Here is a 21,191-nt window from a genome sequence, read left to right as displayed (position 1 = left end):
ATGCCATATTGGGTTTAAAGGAATGTAATGAGTTTAAATTTGTGATTGATTGTGCTAAACGAGTTGTATTGCAAAATTTTGGAGAAAACGGATCACTTTTTTGGATTATAAAAGCAACTTGTCTCCTGAAATCCAGATTAAAGATTGCAATAAAAATACCAATAATGAAAATAAAGTTAAGAATAAAAATAAGGAATGTAGAAATAAAAGAAAGAATGTCAAATAATAATGAACAAAATGAAAACATTGTTAAAGAAAATAAAATTTTGGACGTGAGAATAAACAAAAATAAAAATGTAAACAAAGTAAATTTAAAGAAAAATAAAACAAAAAGTAGACTTAAAAATAAAGATTTAAATAGCAAAACTGAAAATAATCTTGAATTTTCAAATATTCTTGAGACAAAATGTGATAATGGTGTGCAACATTGTCAAAATCATTTTGGTGGAATTACGCAAATTCAAGATAATGAAAAAAATTCTCAACTTCAGAATAACAACCACTGTGTCATTTTTTTTTTAAATTTTTTTTTCTAACAAAATAAACAATACTGAAGTCAAAACTTCTGATTGAAACATTTCCTTTAACAAAGTGTCAACTTTTTTTTTTCATATCTCATATCACTTGTTTTTTCCTGTTTTTATCTTTCATGTTTTTGAATATGTGCATTTTGAAAATGTTTATGTAATTTTCTCATCTTGATAGAAGAGTTTATTTGAATTGTGTTATTATGAGGATTCATTCTTCGTTGTGAACATCTTTAGTGAGATCTTCAAACGATGAACATAGAACTGAACTGACAAAGAGTCAGAAAAACTATTTAAAAAAAATTTTTTAATTAAAAAGAAGGCTTGCTTTTCTGCTTTACTGCTTTCCTGCTTTTCTACGTTTCTTTAGCAGTGAAATATGCGTTAAATTAGTAACATAATGTTAAATTTTAATGCTGTTTATTTAAATGTGTTTTTTGTAATTAATGCTATTTCTGTATATTGATGGTAATGTGAGATTTCGAAATTTATTCTTTTCAATTCGATTGGGCTTTTATCATAGGGAAAGTTCTATAAGTAGATAATTTTCTTTAACGAATTTTAGAGAGCAATTAAAAAATTTTCGAGGATGGGGATGTATCATAAAAAGCTTCGTTTAAGCTTTTTATGTTATTCCTTTTCTGTAAATCCTTTTCTTAATTTATTATTAAAAGCGAAACTCCCACTTTTAAATTCGCAGCCTGTCCTTTAATCTATTTTTGGCTCAAGTATGCATTACTTAAAAATAAGACATTTTTCCCTTGCTCCTTGTGGGAATCGCGCGATCTATTTGATAAACTTATTACAATTACTAAGATATCCCTTATTCCCTAAATCGAGACATTTTACGGATTTTCTTTGCAAGATTTTCCCTAACATTTACGCAACAGCACGACTAGTGGTGACGCCCTCTTTCTCTCGTCATTCATTTCATAATAATCAAATCAAGCAAGGAGACAAGGGACAGTGATATATATATATATATATATATATATATATATATATATATATATATATATATATATATATATATATATATATATATATATATATATATATATATATATATATATATATATATATATATATATAAATAAATAAATATATATATATATATATATATATATATATATATATATATATATATATATATATATATATATATATATATATAGATAAATATATATATATATATATATATATATATATATATATATATATATATATATATATATATATATATATATATATATATATATATATATATATATATATATATATATATATATATATATATATATATATATATATATATATATATATATATATATATATAGATGGCTTGTCCAACAATGTGCCCGTACTCCTTTGAAACTAGCCCGTAGCTCCTAAATAAATAAAAATATAATTTTCTCTTATTTATTACAAGCATTTATATAAATTCGACAAAGAATTAGTAGTTACTAGGATTACACTATACAGTAATAAGAGAAATACTAGTTTACTAATAGTAACCTAGTATTTCTTTTATCAAATAATTTATTTCTTTTATGAAATAATTTAAATGATAATGGTCAAGTTATCTGGAATGTCAATTTATCCTAGGGTACTGCGTTTTTTAAATGAATTAAATATGATGCTTGCCAGTTCCACTTGTAAGATAACAAAAATTGAAAATGTATCACGAACATTAACGGGAAACGCGCGGACGTCGGATTCGAGAAATTCGTTGTCCGCGGGTGATTTTAAACTGCCGAGGCGGTTTTTCGGTTTTTCGAACCCTAATATATATATATATATATATATATATATATATATATATATATATATATATATATATATATATATATATATATATATATATATATATATATATATATATATATATATATATATATATATATATATATATATATATATGAATGATGTGATTCTCACGAAATATGACAATTCACTGTCCCTTGCTCCAAGATCTGATACTATAATACTAAAATAACTTTTTTTTTAATATTAATAAATAGCATTGCTGCTAGCATTTTAAAATGACTTTGCACTAGCATTGACTGTTTTGTACAGTTAAAAAATTTAATTGAATATCAAAATGTCATTTTCCTGGCATGTCCCAAAAAATGTTTCCTATAATAACTAGCTTCAAAACTTCCCATAAATTTTTCAATATCTAATTTTTTTTTTATCTCAACCGGTGTAAGCATTTCTAGAATATACGCAGAGGGTATTATTTACAAAAACTTCGTTTAAATTAATTTTTTCTGTCAATAATTTTTTTCTCCCCAGAAAATCTGTCATTTTCCTGGCTACTTTTATTTAGTGGTTTATAACCAAACTAGATAGAGCCAGCAATCAATATCTTATGTTAATAGATTGATTAGATGCCCTCCTATATGAACATGTCTTGTTGGATGAATAAAGAACCAATTTTCTGGTTCAAAATCTATTTCGAAAATTTTTCAAGGTCAGTAGGTTTTTGTGTTGTCATTTTCATGGCTTCTTGAAATCATTAATAACATAAACTACATAGATTTATCTGAGTTATTTTAAGAAATCCTGTTGTTTTCTGCAGAACTTAAACGTCTTAAGCCAAAATATTAAATTAAAGTAAAGTTATATGCTATAAAAGGCGAATTTATTCTTATCCTGGCTGTCATTTTCCTGACTTATGAATGCCAGGACATTGCAGTGTTACCAGATTTTTTTTTCTTTTTTTTTTTTTTTGTAAACTGCTAATACTGTAAGGAGGGAAAGCAAATATTATCCTAATACCAAGTTTATTTATGATTGTAATATGCTTGGATGTAATCAAAGTTATTTATTTATTTAATGATTGATTATTATACACAATTTTATTCTGCACATATCAGTAACAAAAAATTTTTTGATTTTTTTCTACAGTGGACAAAAAGAATTAATTTAAGCAATTTATGGTTCATCTAACATAAAGGCTTAAGTTAAGTTACTCACTATTAACTTAAAATGACTGTTTTTTTAAACTTCTAAGCTAATATGTCATTTTCCTGGCATTCAAGATTTTGTGAATTTCTATTTTATCTCTTTTCTCAAACAAATATCAATAAACTACACTGCTGTCTGTAAGATATTAATAAGTGGAACTAAGGAAATATACAAAAAAAAAGTTTAGATTATTTTGAAGACTTTAAATTCCAAGAAATTTTTTGGTCAGAATTGTCATGTTTAAAAAGAATCACCCATACATGTATATAGATAGATTAGATGGATAGAAAAAATAATAGAAAAATGAGCGGAAAAGCAACTTTTTTCCTAAACTCCTTTTATTCTTTACCATTAATAGTGTGCCTCTTTGTTCTCATATTCTGCCTTTCTATTTATAATTGATTTACCGGAAACCTAATTAAAAAGAATAAACAAAAATAATTTTTTAAGAAAAATAATAATTTTTTTTCTTTAAATTATATTTTAGTTATCCATTATTAAATTTTGTTTTGATGTATAGTGAGTTGTTCTAAATATCGCAGTAACTTTTTATTTATTAGAATAAATACACTCCGTATTTCTTTTCCTTAAAAATTTACATTAAACTCTTTAAGCTAAAAAAAAAATTTTAAGTGGTTAGCAGATTTTAAAAGAAAAAAAATTAATTATGTGTCAATAGGACGATTGCTTAATAATTTCTTTAACAAATGGCAACAGCCGATCAGTTACCTTTTACTAATTGAAATATTCTTAGAAAAAGTTTTTAGTGTTTTCATGTATGTCCAAATGCAGCGATTTAACTTTTGTTTACTTCTTAACTTCTTATGTTTTTATGAAATATTTGTGCAACAAAACACCATTTTCATGTCCATAAAATAGCAAAAAGTCCAAATCACAAAGAGATCGCAATGCCATTATTTTTTTTCTCATAAGATACTATGCTCTAACTCTCAATTAGAAAAAAAAAGTTTTCTTAATGTTATTTCTTATTCGAAAAGTATTTTGTGAGACTTCATATAATATATTGTATATGTTGCCACTAAAATCATTAACTAGATTATTTAAAAGTAGGGGGATCTGTTACATCAAGTGCATCGTTATTGTAGTTCTAAAGATTTTTTTCTCGTGCAATTTGATGACTGTTTGATTGTTGAAGTGATTCTTCAGATATTAAAAAATAAAAAAAAATTACAATTTCCTTAATTGTAATGATATTTAAAACCGTTTTAATTCTTTGATTTTTCACTTCTTCACTTTATTTTTTTTTTTTTTTTTGAGATTGCGAAAAGTAAAAATATTATTATGTTAACTTAAGTAGCCAGAAAAGCTGTTGTTATTCTCGCCAAGATCTTGATTTAATTTTAACGAGTACCTAGGAGGAAATTATCACAGAATTTCTGCAAATTATCCAGGTAATTAAAGAAACAATTCTTTTGGCAGTTTGAAAGTTATCATTCTAGTTAATTTGCACATTAGCAAGATATCTGCAGAATAACTGATTTCTAAACGCGGTAGAACATATAACATAAGAAACAGGTACCGAACATTCCCAAATTTTGAGAGGTACCAAAATCTAAGAAAATCTTATCCAGAATTAATAATCACCTGTTGTATATAAAATTAATCTTATCTTCTATACTCTTTGTACAGTGTTTTCTTCTTGTTTACAATGACAAACAACTATTGCTTCTTACGTTTGGAGGTAGCACGAATTGTGAGCTTAAATTACCATATTATACATAAATGGCATTGAATTTTACAGCTATTCACTTACTCTGAAATTCCAAGCGTTCGAATTTCATGCAAATATTATTTGTTTCGTGGGAGTGTGGTATGATCTAACGTCGCCTGTATGACGTCAAATATTTCAATTGAAACGCACTTTTATGCAATTCACTGTTTATTTGAATAAATTATTTGAGAAAGCTGGTCTTGCGCAATTTAAGATTATTAAATATTCAATGCTCTTAATTGAAAATAAAATAAGTCATCATTCTCATGTCTTAATTCAGAAGGCGTCATATATTTACTAATACTTAATTTAATCTTTTACTGCTCGTAATGATAGAATAATTATCAATTAAGCTCATAATTTGTTTATTCATAAATTGTAATTTGTTTTTTATGAACATATATTGTTAAGCTATAATTAAATACGATTTATTTATTTAATGCATTACGTGATTTATTTTGGGAAAATAATTTTTAGTTTATTAAGAAATAAATTACATAAACCTGAATAACTTTTTATCTAATGATCGTGCTAGGACTCAATGATTGGTGACCACCAACATGCTAATTACTTAATGCAGGCAATACTTCAAGTTATGAAATTAATTAAAAAACGTACTTATAAGGAATAAAAAAGTTTCCGGATTCTCGACCATCAAAATGTGGAGGAGGGAGCTACAATCTGGAAAATGTGGTCCAAATCGTTTGGTCAAGAGAACGAAATTTTGAACTCCTTAATATTAATTTTACTTATGCATAAAATATATTGTAATATCGTTCTCTTTTTAAATATAATTGAACGAAGAAAACTTATATCCTATTGAGATTTTCGTGTCTTATTTTGTACAAGAGCTCCGATAACTTATTGGGCACATACTATAAATTTATGATCAAGCATATAACCCCGTTTTCCAGGCCTGGGTTCTGTATTAAAACAGCAACGGTAAGAGTGTCGTGCATTTTTTGCCCCCGTCAGACGAATGGGTAGTTTCTCAATAGTTGGTAATTCGTTCTTCTAAAAATTTCTTCAATTTAGGGCGTGTTGATCTTTGCTAATTGATTAACCTTAATTTAAGTCTACTGTGCTTATTCTGTAGAGTACACTAAAATTTAGGAACTAAATTTTAGTCTGCTCTACAGAATAAGTTTCAGGGCAACTTAATTTTCAGACATGATAAGTTTCTTAATTTTTATTAAATAATTGTTTTAAATTATAGCCCACTGTAAAACATATGAAGAAGTGTTGGGAAACTAATATAAATATTTTCGATACTTGTTTGTAAAATATATCACAACTTTTCTTCTTTCTCAAACTGCTGGAATTCATCAAAAAGAGAAAATGTTTAATTTTCTTTAGAAATACTACGGGTGGGGCTTAGTTATATTTAATTTCCCTCGCAGATCATGTGTTGGAACTGGTGGTCTTCCTTGCTGTAAATCTGTCACGGGAGATTTTCTTTCCTCAATAACAACAAATGCGTAAAAAAATGAATCTGCCTCTGAATCAAACGATCATAAACTTCAAATTTCATTACTTCTTTTACTTCCAAATTTTAAAACATTTGTTCCTTTAAGAACCTTTAAGAACCTTCTTTTTAAACGATCTTGACTAGATAAGTCTGGACACTTCTTGACTACTTTAATTATCCCAGGCCACATTACCCTAGGGCAGGGATGGGCAAACTTTTTTGGATCATGGGCCAAAAATCTAGAAAAAAGAGTTTGGTGGGCCGAGTAAAAACTTCTGAAATAAAATAAAGTCAATTCATCATTGAGTGCATGTCACTCTACATCAACTTTGCGTTTTTTAGTTGCCATTTTGGGATAAAAAATGTTTACAAATAACTCAAAAAGGCAGTAGCCATTTTATACATTTAATAATTTCACCATTATTTACAATGACGTTGTATGTGTGCAACTTTTCCATACGCAGTAAATTATGTTAGAACTCGAGCCGGCAGAAAAATCCGTTCGTTGGAACTTAAAACGCGTAGTCAGCCTCATGTGAAGTACAATTCACCTACATTAGATTCCATATGTCTGCTCATCGAGAAAGACAAATATTAGTTGGAGCTAATCTACAGCTATTCTATAAAGAACTTTTGCTGTCAACATTTTACCAGTCAAAGCTGTTTGTGCTAACTATTTTAATTAATTTATGTTTTGTAGAACAAAAGTAGAGAAAGTGAAAAGGTCATCAGTACTTTGTTAAAAAAGAAATCAACAAAAATAGTTTTAAACAAAGTAGATATATTCGCCACTGATCGGCTAGTTAAAATTCTGTCCGCGGGCCGGATAAAATCTTCCGGCGGGCCACAGTTGGCCCGCGGGCCGTAGTTTCCCCATCCCTGCCCTAGGGCCTTAATAGCCTGGACGGTAGGGAGCTGCACTCACGTCCGAGAGTTCGTGGGTTCGAATCCCGCCGGCCGAAGACGCCCCGTGCAGTAAAACGGGGATTGATGCACGTTAAATCTGTCGAGTCGCAAGGTCCTCCATCTTCCCATAGCAAATCAATACCTCTAGGGGTACTGAATTAGAGACTGATCGTTCTCTGATTCAGGTCAAAATTACGTTCTGCGGATGATTTAATGGATGCATGAATAGGTCCGCCCTATAAACGGGCGTGACGTATGCTGTGGCAGAAGTCGAATTCTTGGCCATAGATGGCGCCACTGAAAAGCACGAACAGTTGCAACCCTCTGCATTAACAGGTATACGAAAGAGAGAGAACATTACCCAGGCTATATTATAAAGATCTTTTGAACTACTATTTACAAATACACGACCTTTCAAAAATGTTATTATTGTTTCTGACTTTTGAACTTCAGTTATGGATATTTTAATTTATGATTTATAACCGTCGATGAATAGACGATCCAATTTCGTGGAACACTTTTTGATGGAACTAAGCCGCATTTGCGTTAAATTGAGAGGAAAACTAAGAAAACCTCCCATAGCTGGCCTGCTGTCAAGGGGTTTCTACCCTATGATCCGTCTATAACTGAGGATATTTAACGTCAGCACTGTGGCCGGCGAAAGCCGGATACGGAATTGATATCGAACAGTCATCGCCGAGATTCGAGCCCACCTTACCTTATTGGAAGGCGAACACTCTGTCCCCTGAGCCATCACGGCTCTCAGATATGTATAATCGTCCTGTGAAGATTTTGTTACCGCAGGAGGATGTATTACTTTTGTATCGTGCTTGTTTTAATAAATGCCACGGGGGGTTTTGTCGGGCCGCTAAGCTGGTGAACTCTCCTCTGCTGAAGGAGAAACCTACCACGCCAACGAGTCTGATTTTTTTAAAAATACCCTTACATTAGAGGGGAGGGGGCGGTTTTCTTAGTTCCACAATCTCCAGTGAAATCAAAATGCTAATCTATTGAAGAGTCAGAAGAAGAAACTAATGAGGAAGTTCAAACTGTAAATAAAAGTCCAACTATTTCTGCAAATGACTTTTCTTTTTTCTGAGATAAACATGACTATTATTTGAAAGTTTTTATGAAATTAAAGCATATTTTTTAAACATTCGAAGGAAACATTAAAAATAATCATTCAACCGAAATTTCTTCTTCAGTTCCAAAGTTACGGTTGATTATATAAAATATGCAGAAATCTTAATAGACCTAAAAATGTATTTAAAGTCAGAAGATTATATCTCGATCCTTTCAATGGTATATTTCTTTCACACACAATATTTATATAAAAAAATTACTTATTAATGTAGTTTAAAAAACATAAGAATGAAAGAAACATGATTATTTTAAGTTGAAAAGCATATGAAAAGAAATCATATCGAATTTTTAAAGATAAGAGATGAAAAAATATCGATAAACTAAAACAAAATGAAGTAAGTTTAAAAAATATATAATAGCCAGGTACAAATCATAATGAGGTAAACAGAAATTACAATATTTTTGACTCATTAACTCATTAAATGGCAAAACATGAAATTAAAAAAACAAACGGAGCGAAGAGAGGCAGGTGTGTTTACTGTGGTATTTGCGTCACAACTTGCGCAAGAGAAAAATCATACGATCTGAAAATTCCTAGATTTATTGACAAACCTGCTTCTTCTCACGAAAAATATAGTATAAAAAGCAGGCAAGTCGCTGGGGAAAGTATTCAATCAAGCTTTTCCAAAGAAGAATATGACTTGGTTTACTAAACTTTCCCTAGCATTTCTGCTAGCTTTATGCATTCACGGCAAGTTTGCTGTGGGACATCGTACTCCATGGGAAAGTGCAGAGACGGCAGAAGCATACGTTAATTGTTTCATGACTAATGCTGAACGAACTGGAGTTTTTTCAGCTGAGCAAATGGATGATATGAGTTCCATCGGAGGATTAATGAAGGGTGCCATGGGTAGTATGAAAGGAAAGGCAACGTCCCATAAATTGCAAGCTTTGAATACGGCTTTCGCATCAGCTATGGCTGAAGTTGCCATATCTGAATCAGGAGGGCAGAACATTGGAGCGGTTACTGATGCCATTACTAACTCTTTAAATGAGGCATTTTACCAAACCACTGGTGAAGGTAACCCTGGTTTTGTTAATGAAATCCGCACTTTAATTAATATGTTCGCACAATCATCAGGAAATAGTATTTCGGGATCAGCAGGGGCATCTGCTGCAGCAGCAGCTTCAGGTGGATCTGGTGGTTATGGTGGTTATGGCCAAGGCGGATACGGAGGACAAGGAGGATCAGGATCTAGTGCAGCAGCAGCAGCAGCTGGATCCGGTGGATCAGGAGGACAAGGCGGATACGGACAAGGAGGACAAGGTGGATATGGACAAGGAGGGCAAGGATCTGGAGCAGCAGCCGCTGCAGCAGCAGCAGCAGCAGGTTCAGGTGGACAAGGCGGATACGGGCAAGGAGGACAAGGAGGATATGGACAAGGAGGACAAGGATCTGGCGCAGCAGCAGCTGCAGCTGCAGCAGGAGGTGCAGGTGGACAAGGCGGATACGGACAAGGAGGACAAGGGGGATATGGACAAGGAGGACAAGGATCTGGCGCAGCAGCCGCGGCAGCAGCAGCAGCAGGAGAAGGTTCCGGTGGACAAGGCGGATATGGACAAGGAGGACAAAGTGGATATGGACAAGGAGGACAAGGATCTGGCGCAGCAGCAGCTGCAGCTGCAGCAGGAGGTTCAGGTGGACAAGGCGGATACGGACAAGGAGGACAAGGGGGATATGGACAAGGAGGACAGGGATCTGGCGGAGCAGCCGCTGCAGCAGCAGGAGGTTCAGGTGGACAAGGCGGATACGGACAAGGAGGACAAGGGGGATATGGACAAGGAGGGCAAGGTTCTGGTGCAGCAGCCGCAGCAGCAGCAGCTGGTGGTTCAGGTGGTCAAGGCGGATATGGACAAGGAGGATATGGACAAGGAGGACAAGGATCTGGTGCAGCAGCCGCAGCAGCAGCAGCTGGTGGTTCAGGTGGTCAAGGCGGATATGGACAAGGAGGATATGGACAAGGTGCAGGAGGAGGAGGCCAAGGCAGATATGGACAAGGAGGACAAGGATCTGGTGCAGCAGCCGCAGCAGCTGCAGCTGGCGGCTCAGGTGGTCAAGGGGGATATGGACAGGGTGGACAAGGAGGATATGGACAAGGAGGACAAGGATCTGGTGCAGCAGCCGCAGCAGCAGCTGCAGCGGGCGGTTCAGGTGGTCAAGGAGGATATGGACAAGAAACAGGAGAAGGTGGCCAAGGAGGATATGGGCAAGGAGGACAAGGATCTGGTGCAGCAGCCGCAGCAGCTGCAGCTGGCGGTTCAGGTGGTCAAGGTGGATATGGACAAGGTGCAGGACAAGGTGGCCAAGGTGGATACGGACAAGGAGGACAAGGATCAGGTGCAGCAGCCGCAGCAGCAGCTGCAGCTGGCGGATCAGGTGGTCAAGGAGGATATGGACAAGGTGGACAAGGAGGATATGGACAAGGAGGATATGGACAAGGTGCAGGAGAAGGTGGCCAAGGAGGATATGGACAAGGAGGACAAGGATCTGGTGCAGCAGCCGCAGCAGCAGCTGCAGCAGGCGGATCAGGTGGTCAAGGAGAATATGGACAAGGAGGATATGGACAAGGTGCAGGCGAAGGTGGCCAAGGTGGATATGGACAAGGAGGACAAGGATCTGGTGCAGCAGCAGCCGCAGCAGCGGCAGCAGCAGGTGGTTCAGGTGGTCAAGGTGGATATGGACAAGGAGGATATGGACAAGGAGCAGGGGAAGGTGGCCAAGGTGGATATGGACAAGGAGGACAAGGATCTGGTGCAGCAGCAGCCGCAGCAGCAGCTGCAGCTGGCGGTTCAGGTGGCCAAGGCGGATATGGACAAGGCGGCCAAGGTGGATATGGACAAGGAGGACAAGGATCTGGTGCAGCAGCAGCAGCCGCAGCAGCAGCAGGTGGTTCAGGTGGTCAAGGTGGATATGGACAAGGAGGATATGGACAAGGAGCAGGGGAAGGAGGCCAAGGCGGATATGGACAAGGAGGACAAGGATCTGGAGCAGCAGCAGCCGCAGCTGCAGCAGCTGGCGGTTCAGGTGGTCAACGGGGATATGGACAAGGTGGATATGGACAAGGAGCAGGTGAAGGTGGCCAAGGCGGATATGGACAAGGAGGACAAGGATCAGGTGCAGCAGCCTCAGCAGCAGCTGGCGGTTCAGGTGGTCAAGGCGGATATGGACAAGGTGGCCAAGGTGGATATGGACAAGGAGGACAAGGATCTGGTGCAGCAGCAGCAGCCGCAGCAGCAGGTGGTTCAGGTGGTCAAGGTGGATATGGACAAGGAGGATATGGACAAGGAGGATATGGACAAGGAGCAGGGGAAGGTGGCCAAGGCGGATATGGACAAGGAGGACAAGGATCTGGTGCAGCAGCAGCAGCCGCAGCAGCAGCAGCAGGTGGTTCAGGTGGTCAAGGTGGATATGGACAAGGAGGATATGGACAAGGAGCAGGGGAAGGTGGCCAAGGCGGATATGGACAAGGAGGACAAGCAGCTGGCGGTTCAGGTGGTCAAGGCGGATATGGACAAGGTAGCCAAGGTGGATATGGACAAGGAGGACAAGGATCTGGTGCAGCCGCAGCAGCAGCAGCAGGTGGTTCAGGTGGTCAAGGTGGATATGGACAAGGAGGATATGGACAAGGAGCAGGGGAAGGTGGCCAAGGTGGATATGGACAAGGAGGACAGGGATCTGGAGCAGCCGCAGCAGCAGCAGCAGCAGCTGGTGGTTCTGGAGGTCAAGGGGGATATGGACAAGGGGGATATGGACAAGGTATAGGAGAAGGTGGTCAAGGCGGATATGGACAAGGAGGACAAGGATCTGGTGCAGCAGCAGCCGCAGCAGCAGCAGCTGGCGGATCAGGAGGTCAAGGCGGATATGGACAAGGAGGATATGGACAAGGTGCAGGAGAAGGTGGCCAAGGTGGATATGGACAAGGAGGACAAGGATCTGGAGCAGCAGCAGCCGCAGCAGCAGCTGGCGGTTCAGGTGGTCAAGGCGGATATGGGCAAGGAGGATATGGACAAGGTGCAGGTGAAGGTGGCCAAGGTGGATATGGACAAGGAGGACAAGGATCAGGGGCAGCAGCAGCAGCAGCTGCAGCAGGTGGTGCAGGTGGTCAAGGTGGATATGGACAAGGTGGATATGGACAAGGAGGAGAAGGATCTGGTGCAGCAGCCGCAGCAGCAGCAGCTGGAGCAGGTGGTGCAGGTGGTCAAGGAGGATATGGACAAGGTGGATATGGACAAGGTGCAGGTGGCCAAGGTGGTTATGGACAAGGTGAAGGTGGCCAAGGTGGATATGGACAAGGAGGACAAGGATCTGGTGCAGCAGCAGCCGCAGCCGCAGCAGCTGGCGGTTCAGGTGGTCAAGGAGGATATGGACAAGGTGGATATGGACAGGGTGGATACGGACAAGGTGGAGAAGGATCTGGTGCAGCAGCAGCTGCAGCAGCAGCAGCTGGCGGTTCAGGTGGTCAAGGCGGATATGGACAAGGAGGATATGGACAAGGTGCAGGAGAAGGTGGCCAAGGTGGATATGGACAAGGAGGACAAGGATCTGGTGCAGCAGCAGCAGCCGCAACCGCAGCAGCTGGTGGTTCAGGTGGTCAAGGAGGATATGGACAAGGTGGATATGGACAAGGTGGATATGGACAAGGTGGATACGGACAAGGTGGAGAAGGATCTGGCGCAGCAGCAGCTGCAGCAGCAGCAGCTGGCGGTTCAGGTGGTCAAGGGGGATATGGACAAGGTGGATATGGACAAGGTGCAGGAGAAGGTGGCCTAGGTGGATATGGACAAGGAGGACAAGGATCTGGTGCATCAGCAGCCGCAGCAGCAGCAGGCGGTTCAGGTGGTCAAGGCGGATATGGACAAGGAGGATATGGACAAGGTGCAGGAGAAGGTGGATATGGACAAGGTGGTTACGGACAAGGAGGAGAAGGATCTGGCGCAGCAGCAGCTGCAGCAGCAGCAGCTGGCGGTTCAGGTGGTCAAGGCGGATATGGACAAGGAGGATATGGACAAGGTGCAGGAGAAGGTGGTCAAGGGGGATATGGACAAGGAGGACAAGGATCTGGTGCAGCAGCAGCAGCCGCAGCAGCAGCAGCCGCAGCAGCAGCAGCAGGTGGTTCAGGTGGTCAAGGAGGATATGGACAAAGTGGATATGGACAAGGTGGATACGGACAAGGAGGAGAAGGATCTGGCGCAGCAGCAGCTGCAGCAGCAGCAGCAGCTGGCGGTTCAGGTGGTCAAGGGGGATATGGACAAGGTGGATATGGACAAGGTGCAGGAGAAGGTGGCCAAGGTGGATATGGACAAGGAGGACAAGGATCTGGTGCAGCAGCAGCCGCAGCCGCAGCAGCAGGCGGTTCAGGTGGTCAAGGCGGATATGGACAAGGCGGATATGGACAAGGTGCAGGAGAAGGTGGCCAAGGTGGATATGGACAAGGAGGACAAGGATCTGGTGCAGCAGCAGCAGCCGCAGCAGCAGCAGCTGGTGGTTCAGGTGGTCAAGGAGGATATGGACAAGGTGGATATGGACAAGGTGGATACGGACAAGGTGGAGAAGGATCCAGCGCAGCAGCAGCTGCAGCAGCAGCAGCTGGCGGTTCAGGTGGTCAAGGCGGATATGGACAAGGAGGATATGGACAAGGTGCAGGAGAAGGTGGTCAAGGTGGATATGGACAAGGAGGACAAGGATCTGGTGCAGCAGCAGCCGCAGCAGCAGCAGCTGGTGGTTCAGGTGGTCAAGGAGGATATGGACAAGGTGGATATGGACAAGGTGGATACGGACAAGGTGGAGAAGGATCTGGCGCAGCAGCAGCTGCAGCAGCAGCTGCTGGCGGTTCAGGTGGTCAAGGCGGATATGGACAAGGTGGATATGGACAAGGTGCAGGTGAAGGTGGCCAAGGCAGATATGGACAAGGAGGACAAGGATCTGGAGCAGGAGCCGCAGCAGCTGCAGCAGGCGGTTCAGGTGGTCAAGGGGGATATGGACAAGGTGGATATGGACAAGGTGCAGGCGAAGGTGGCCAAGGCGGATATGGACAAGGAGGACAAGGATCTGGAGCAGGAGCCGCGGCAGCAGCAGCTGCAGCAGGCGGTGCAGGTGGTCAAGGAGGATATGGACAAGGTGCAGGTGGCCAAGGTGGATATGGACAAGGTGCGGGTGGCCAAGGTGGATATGGACAAGGAGGACAAGGATCTGGCGCAGCAGCCGCAGCAGCAGCAGCTGCAGCTGGCGGTTCAGGTGGCCAAGGAGGATATGGACAAGGTGGATATGGACAAGGAGGAGAAGGATCTGGCGCAGCAGCTGCAGCTGGTGGTGCAGGTGGTCAAGGAGGATATGGACAAGGTGGATTTGGACAAGGAGGAGAAGGATCCGGTGCAGCAGCCGCAGCAGCAGCAGCTGGAGCAGGCGGTGCAGGTGGTCAAGGAGGATATGGACAGGGTGGATATGGACAAGGTGGATATGGACAAGGAGGAGAAGGCTCTGGAGCAGCAGCCGCAGCAGCTGGAGCAGGTGGTGCAGGAGGTCAGGGAGGATATGGACAAGGTGGATATGGACAAGGTGGATACGGACAAGGAGGAGAAGGATCTGGCGCAGCAGCCGCAGCAGCAGCTGCTGGAGCAGGCGGTGCTGGAGGTCAAGGAGGATATGGACAAGGTGGATATGGACAAGGTGGATACGGACAAGGAGGAGAAGGATCTGGCGCAGCAGCAGCAGCAGCTGGAGCAGGAGGAGCAGGTGGTCAAGGAGGATATGGACAAGGTGGCTATGGACAAGGAGGAGAAGGATCTGGCGCAGCAGCCGCAGCAGCAGCAGCAGCTGGAGCAGGCGGTGCTGGAGGTCAAGGAGGATATGGACAAGGTGGATATGGACAAGGTGGATACGGACAAGGAGGAGAAGGATCTGGCGCAGCAGCAGCAGCAGCTGGAGCAGGAGGAGCAGGTGGTCAAGGAGGATATGGACAAGGTGGTTATGGACAAGGTGGATATGGACAAGGTGGAGAAGGATCTGGTGCAGCAGCCGCTGCAGCAGCAGCTGGAGCAGGCGGATCAGGAGGTCCAGGAGGATATGGACAAGGTGGATATGGACAAGGTGGATATGGACAAGGAGGAGAAGGATCTGGTGCAGCAGCCGCAGCAGCCGCAGCAGGGGGTGCAGGTGGCCAAGGAGGATATGGACAAGGTGGATATGGACAAGGAGGAGAAGGATCTGGTGCAGCAGCCGCAGCAGCCGCAGCTGGAGCAGGCGGCTCAGGTGGTCAAGGAGGATATGGACAAGGTGGATACGGACAAGGAGGAGAAGGATCTGGTGCTGCAGCCGCAGCAGCCGCTGCAGGTGGTGCAGGTGGTCAAGGAGGATATGGACAAGGTGGATATGGACAAGGAGGAGAAGGATCTGGAGCAGCAGCCGCAGCAGCAGCAGCTGGAGCAGGTGGGGCAGGTGGTCAAGGAGGATATGGACAAGGTGGTTATGGACAAGGTGGATATGGACAAGGTGGATATGGACAAGGTGGAGAAGGATCTGGTGCAGCAGCCGCAGCAGCAGCAGCAGCTGGAGCAGGCGGTGCAGGAGGTCAAGGAGGATATGGTCAAGGAGGATACGGACAAGGTGGATATGGACAAGGAGGAGAAGGATCTGGTGCAGCAGCCGCAGCAGGTGGTGCAGGTGGTCAAGGAGGATATGGACAAGGTGGATATGGACAAGGTGGAGAAGGATCTGGCGCAGCAGCCGCAGCAGCAGCAGGTGGTGCAGGTGGTCAAGGAGGATATGGACAAGGTGGATATGGACAAGGTGGATATGGACAAGGAGGAGAAGGATCTGGAGCAGCAGCCGCTGCAGCAGCAGCTGGAGCAGGCGGCTCAGGTGGTCAAGGAGGATACGGACAAGGCGGATACGGACAAGGAGGAGAAGGATCTGGTGCAGCAGCCGCAGCAGCCGCAGCAGGTGGTGCAGGTGGTCAAGGAGGATATGGACAAGGTGGATATGGACAAGGTGGATATGGACAAGGAGGAGAAGGATCTGGAGCAGCAGCCGCGGCAGCAGCAGCTGGAGCAGGCGGCTCAGGTGGTCAAGGAGGATATGGACAAGGCGGATACGGACAAGGAGGAGAAGGATCTGGTGCAGCAGCCGCAGCAGCCGCAGCAGGTGGTGCAGGTGGTCAAGGAGGATATGGACAAGGTGGTTATGGACAAGGTGGCTATGGACAAGGAGGAGAAGGATCTGGCGCAGCAGCCGCAGCAGCAGCAGCTGGAGCAGGCGGTGCTGGAGGTCAAGGAGGATATGGACAAGGTGGATATGGACAAGGTGGATACGGACAAGGAGGAGAAGGATCTGGCGCAGCAGCCGCAGCAGCAGCAGCTGGAGCAGGCGGCTCAGGAGGTCAAGGAGGATATGGACAAGGTGGATATGGACAAGGTGGATACGGACAAGGAGGAGAAGGATCTGGCGCAGCAGCAGCTGGAGCAGGAGGAGCAGGTGGTCAAGGAGGATATGGACAAGGTGGCTATGGACAAGGAGGAGAAGGATCTGGAGCAGCAGCCGCAGCAGCTGCAGCTGGAGCAGGTGGTCAAGGAGGATATGGACAAGGTGGTTATGGACAAGGTGGATATGGACAAGGTGGAGAAGGATCTGGTGCAGCAGCCGCTGCAGCAGCAGCTGGAGCAGGCGGATCAGGAGGTCAAGGAGGATATGGACAAGGTGGATATGGACAAGGAGGAGAAGGATCTGGTGCAGCAGCCGCAGCAGCCGCAGCAGGGGGTGCAGGTGGTCAAGGAGGATATGGACAAGGTGGATATGGACAAGGAGGAGAAGGATCTGGTGCAGCAGCCGCAGCAGCCGCAGCTGGAGCAGGCGGCTCAGGTGGTCAAGGAGGATATGGACAAGGTGGATACGGACAAGGAGGAGAAGGATCTGGTGCTGCAGCCGCAGCAGCCGCTGCAGGTGGTGCAGGTGGTCAAGGAGGATATGGACAAGGTGGATATGGACAAGGAGGAGAAGGATCTGGAGCAGCAGCCGCAGCAGCAGCAGCTGGAGCAGGTGGGGCAGGTGGTCAAGGAGGATATGGACAAGGTGGTTATGGACAAGGTGGATATGGACAAGGTGGATATGGACAAGGTGGAGAAGGATCTGGTGCAGCAGCCGCAGCAGCAGCAGCAGCTGGAGCAGGCGGTGCAGGAGGTCAAGGAGGATATGGTCAAGGAGGATACGGACAAGGTGGATATGGACAAGGAGGAGAAGGATCTGGTGCAGCAGCCGCAGCAGCCGCAGCAGGTGGTGCAGGTGGTCAAGGAGGATATGGACAAGGTGGATATGGACAAGGTGGAGAAGGATCTGGCGCAGCAGCCGCAGTAACAGCAGCAGGTGGTGCAGGTGGTCAAGGAGGATATGGACAAGGTGGATATGGACAAGGTGGATATGGACAAGGAGGAGAAGGATCTGGAGCAGCAGCCGCTGCAGCAGCAGCTGGAGCAGGCGGCTCAGGTGGTCAAGGAGGATACGGACAAGGCGGATACGGACAAGGAGGAGAAGGATCTGGTGCAGCAGCCGCAGCAGGTGGTGCAGGTGGTCAAGGAGGATATGGACAAGGTGGATATGGACAAGGTGGATATGGACAAGGAGGAGAAGGATCTGGAGCAGCAGCCGCGGCAGCAGCAGCTGGAGCAGGCGGCTCAGGTGGTCAAGGAGGATATGGACAAGGCGGATACGGACAAGGAGGAGAAGGATCTGGTGCAGCAGCCGCAGCAGCCGCAGCAGGTGGTGCAGGTGGTCAAGGAGGATATGGACAAGGTGGATATGGACAAGGAGGAGAAGGATCTGGAGCAGCAGCCGCAGCAGCAGCAGGTGGATCAGGTGGTCAAGGAGGATATGGACAAGGGGGATATGGACAAGGTGGATATGGACAAGGTGGAGAAGGATCTGGTGCAGCAGCCGCAGCAGCAGCAGCAGCTGGAGCAGGCGGTGCAGGAGGTCAAGGAGGATATGGTCAAGGAGGATACGGACAAGGTGGATATGGACAAGGAGGAGAAGGATCTGGTGCAGCAGCCGCAGCAGCCGCAGCAGGTGGTGCAGGTGGTCAAGGAGGATATGGACAAGGTGGATATGGACAAGGTGGAGAAGGATCTGGCGCAGCAGCCGCAGCAGCAGCAGCAGGTGGTGCAGGTGGTCAAGGAGGATATGGACAAGGTGGATATGGACAAGGTGGATATGGACAAGGAGGAGAAGGATCTGGAGCAGCTGCCGCTGCAGCAGCAGCTGGAGCAGGCGGCTCAGGTGGTCAAGGAGGATACGGACAAGGCGGATACGGACAAGGAGGAGAAGGATCTGGTGCAGCAGCCGCAGCAGGTGGTGCAGGTGGTCAAGGAGGATATGGACAAGGTGGATATGGACAAGGTGGATATGGACAAGGAGGAGAAGGATCTGGAGCAGCAGCCGCGGCAGCAGCAGCTGGAGCAGGCGGCTCAGGTGGTCAAGGAGGATATGGACAAGGCGGATACGGACAAGGAGGAGAAGGATCTGGTGCAGCAGCCGCAGCAGCCGCAGCAGGTGGTGCAGGTGGTGCAGGTGGTCAAGGAGGATATGGACAAGGTGGATATGGACAAGGAGGAGAAGGATCTGGAGCAGCAGCCGCAGCAGCAGCAGCAGATGGTTCAGGTGGTCAAGGAGGATATGGACAAGGGGGATATGGACAAGGTGGATATGGACAAGGAGGACAAGGATCGGGTGCAGCAGCCGCAGCAGCAGCTGCAGCTGGCGGTTCAGGTGGTCAAGGCGGATATGGGCAAGGAGGATATGGACAAGGTGCAGGTGAAGGTGGCCTAGGTGGATATGGGCAAGGAGGACAAGGATCTGGTGCAGCAGCCGCAGCAGCAGCAGCAGCTGGCGGTTCAGGTGGTCAAGGCGGATATGGACAAGGAGGTTATGGACAAGGAGCAGGAGAAGGTGGCCAAGGTGGATATGGACAAGGAGGACAAGGATCAGGTGCAGCAGCCGCAGCAGCAGCTGCAGCTGGCGGTTCAGGTGGTCAAGGCGGATATGGACAAGGAGGTTATGGACAAGGAGCAGGAGAAGGTGGCCAAGGTGGATATGGACAAGGTGGACAAGGATCTGGCGCAGCAGCTGCAGCAGCAGCAGCTGGCGGTTCAGGTGGTCAAGGCGGATATGGACAAGGTGCAGGAGAAGGTGGATATGGACAAGGAGGACAAGGATCTGGTGCATCAGCCGCAGCAGCAGCTGCAGCTGGCGGTTCAGGTGGTCAAGGCGGATATGGACAAGGGTCTGGACCAAGAGGTTATGGTCCAAGTGGTTCCCGATCTGGTGCAGCATCAGCAGCCGCATCTGCAGTATCGGCAATATCATCTCCAGGATCAGTTTCCCGAATTTCGTCTACTGCATCAAGAATTGTTTCAGGAGGTCCAATTAATGCTGCTAGTCTTTCAAACACAATTGGAAGTGTTGTGTATGAAGTTAGAGCTGGTAACCCTGGAGCCTCTGACTGTGAAGTTCTGGTACAAACTCTTTCGGAATTGCTCGCAGCTGTAATAAATATTCTTGGATCAGCTAGTATTGGAAACATCAACTATGGCGCTTCAGGACAATCAGCAGCAGTAGTTAGTCAATCAATACAATCTGCAATGGGTTGATTTGTCAAAATTGTTTGTTTATAGTTAATTTCCTATGTCATGTAGGCAATTCGCAAACTTAAATCTTTAAATAAATGTTTACTTACAAAGTCTTTTGCATTATATTTTATTCTACTTTGTCTTTTTTGTTTTAAAATGATATCAAAAAACTTATCAATCTTAAAAATAAGGGTAAAAACACTTTTAAGTGAATGAAAAGTTGCAGAATTAATCTATGCTGCCCTTTGTCTGGTGCATGTTCTCCTAAATTGATTTCACTCTCGTTTCATTTAATCTGCAATCACATTTTGTGACTTTCTTAATCAGGTGAAGCATTATCAATTTATTGAAATGATCAAATTGTCTTCTTAAATTATTACTCAATGAAAATAATTTTTAATTTTTAGTCCATGAGCTGGAACTTTTAACAGGATGGACGATTGATGGGTCGAGAAGAGAAACTTATTAAATGTTATGCAATGCATAATTCAGCAACACCATTCAGTGGCTGAGATAATATACCTTGAATAGTCAGATTAGTCACAATAAGATAAATATAATTTAATGCAACGTTCCGTAATCTTACAACTCACTTTAAGCTTGGGTACTATTTTTAATACATTTCTAAAGTTTAAAAATATTTGAGAAGTAGTTTAGTCAGAAAATCTGCAATCATATCTTTAGATATACAATATTCAATCTTAATTACATGATCATTTTGTAAATGGCTCAAATAATGATGCTCTACATCAATATGTCATATACGAATTTCAGTTTTACCGGTTTCTGGGAGAAAAATATAAAGTTCATTGCTCATTCATTTATATTTTTT

At 43.7% G+C, this 21,191-nt stretch overlaps 3 protein-coding genes across 37 annotated transcripts in view; all 3 read left to right on the top strand.

The window, feature by feature from the left end:
* Positions 1-20,472, top strand: part of LOC147803296 (uncharacterized) — a 113,241-nt gene extending 92,769 nt beyond the window's left edge. For 30 of the 35 annotated variants that reach the window (XM_087150814.1, XM_087150812.1, XM_087150792.1 and 27 more), the window contains one exon: positions 15,891-20,472. In XM_087150814.1, coding sequence (XP_087006940.1) covers positions 15,891-20,380 — 4,490 coding nt within the window. In that variant the 3' untranslated portion in view covers positions 20,381-20,472. The remainder of the gene's footprint in view (positions 1-15,890) is intronic. The other 5 variants (XM_087150805.1, XM_087150785.1, XM_087150794.1 and 2 more) reach the window with 5 other exon arrangements.
* LOC147803297 (uncharacterized) lies at positions 9,901-12,746 on the top strand. Its single transcript, XM_087150827.1, has 2 exons — positions 9,901-10,670; positions 12,240-12,746. The coding sequence occupies exons 1-2, from the start codon at positions 9,903-9,905 to the stop codon at positions 12,507-12,509; spliced, it is 1,038 nt and encodes a 345-aa protein (XP_087006953.1). The 5' UTR covers positions 9,901-9,902; the 3' UTR covers positions 12,510-12,746.
* On the top strand, positions 10,686-12,235 carry LOC147803298 (uncharacterized; the record flags this gene model as incomplete). Its single annotated transcript, XM_087150449.1, has 3 exons — positions 10,686-10,760; positions 10,820-11,633; positions 11,982-12,235. Coding segments are annotated over exons 1-3 (1,143 nt in total), but the record flags the coding sequence as incomplete, so codon positions are not given.
* Positions 20,473-21,191: the final 719 nt, after the last annotated feature.

Source organism: Parasteatoda tepidariorum, chromosome 9 (genome assembly GCF_982258835.1).
Source record: "Parasteatoda tepidariorum strain Cologne lab strain chromosome 9, Ptep-v5.0, whole genome shotgun sequence".
NCBI lineage: Eukaryota > Metazoa > Arthropoda > Arachnida > Araneae > Theridiidae > Parasteatoda > Parasteatoda tepidariorum.
This window is presented reverse-complemented; position numbering and strand designations above follow the sequence as displayed.

Bases quoted from the DNA above. Each gene is read 5' to 3' on its own strand.
- LOC147803297 (XM_087150827.1), top strand. From the start codon at position 9,903: ATGGCCAAGGCGGATACGGAGGACAAGGAGGATCAGGATCTAGTGCAG. The intron at 10,671-12,239 runs GTGGTCAAGGCG...CTGGCGGTTCAG, and splicing joins AGCAGCAGCTGGTGGTTCAG to GTGGTCAAGGCGGATATGGA.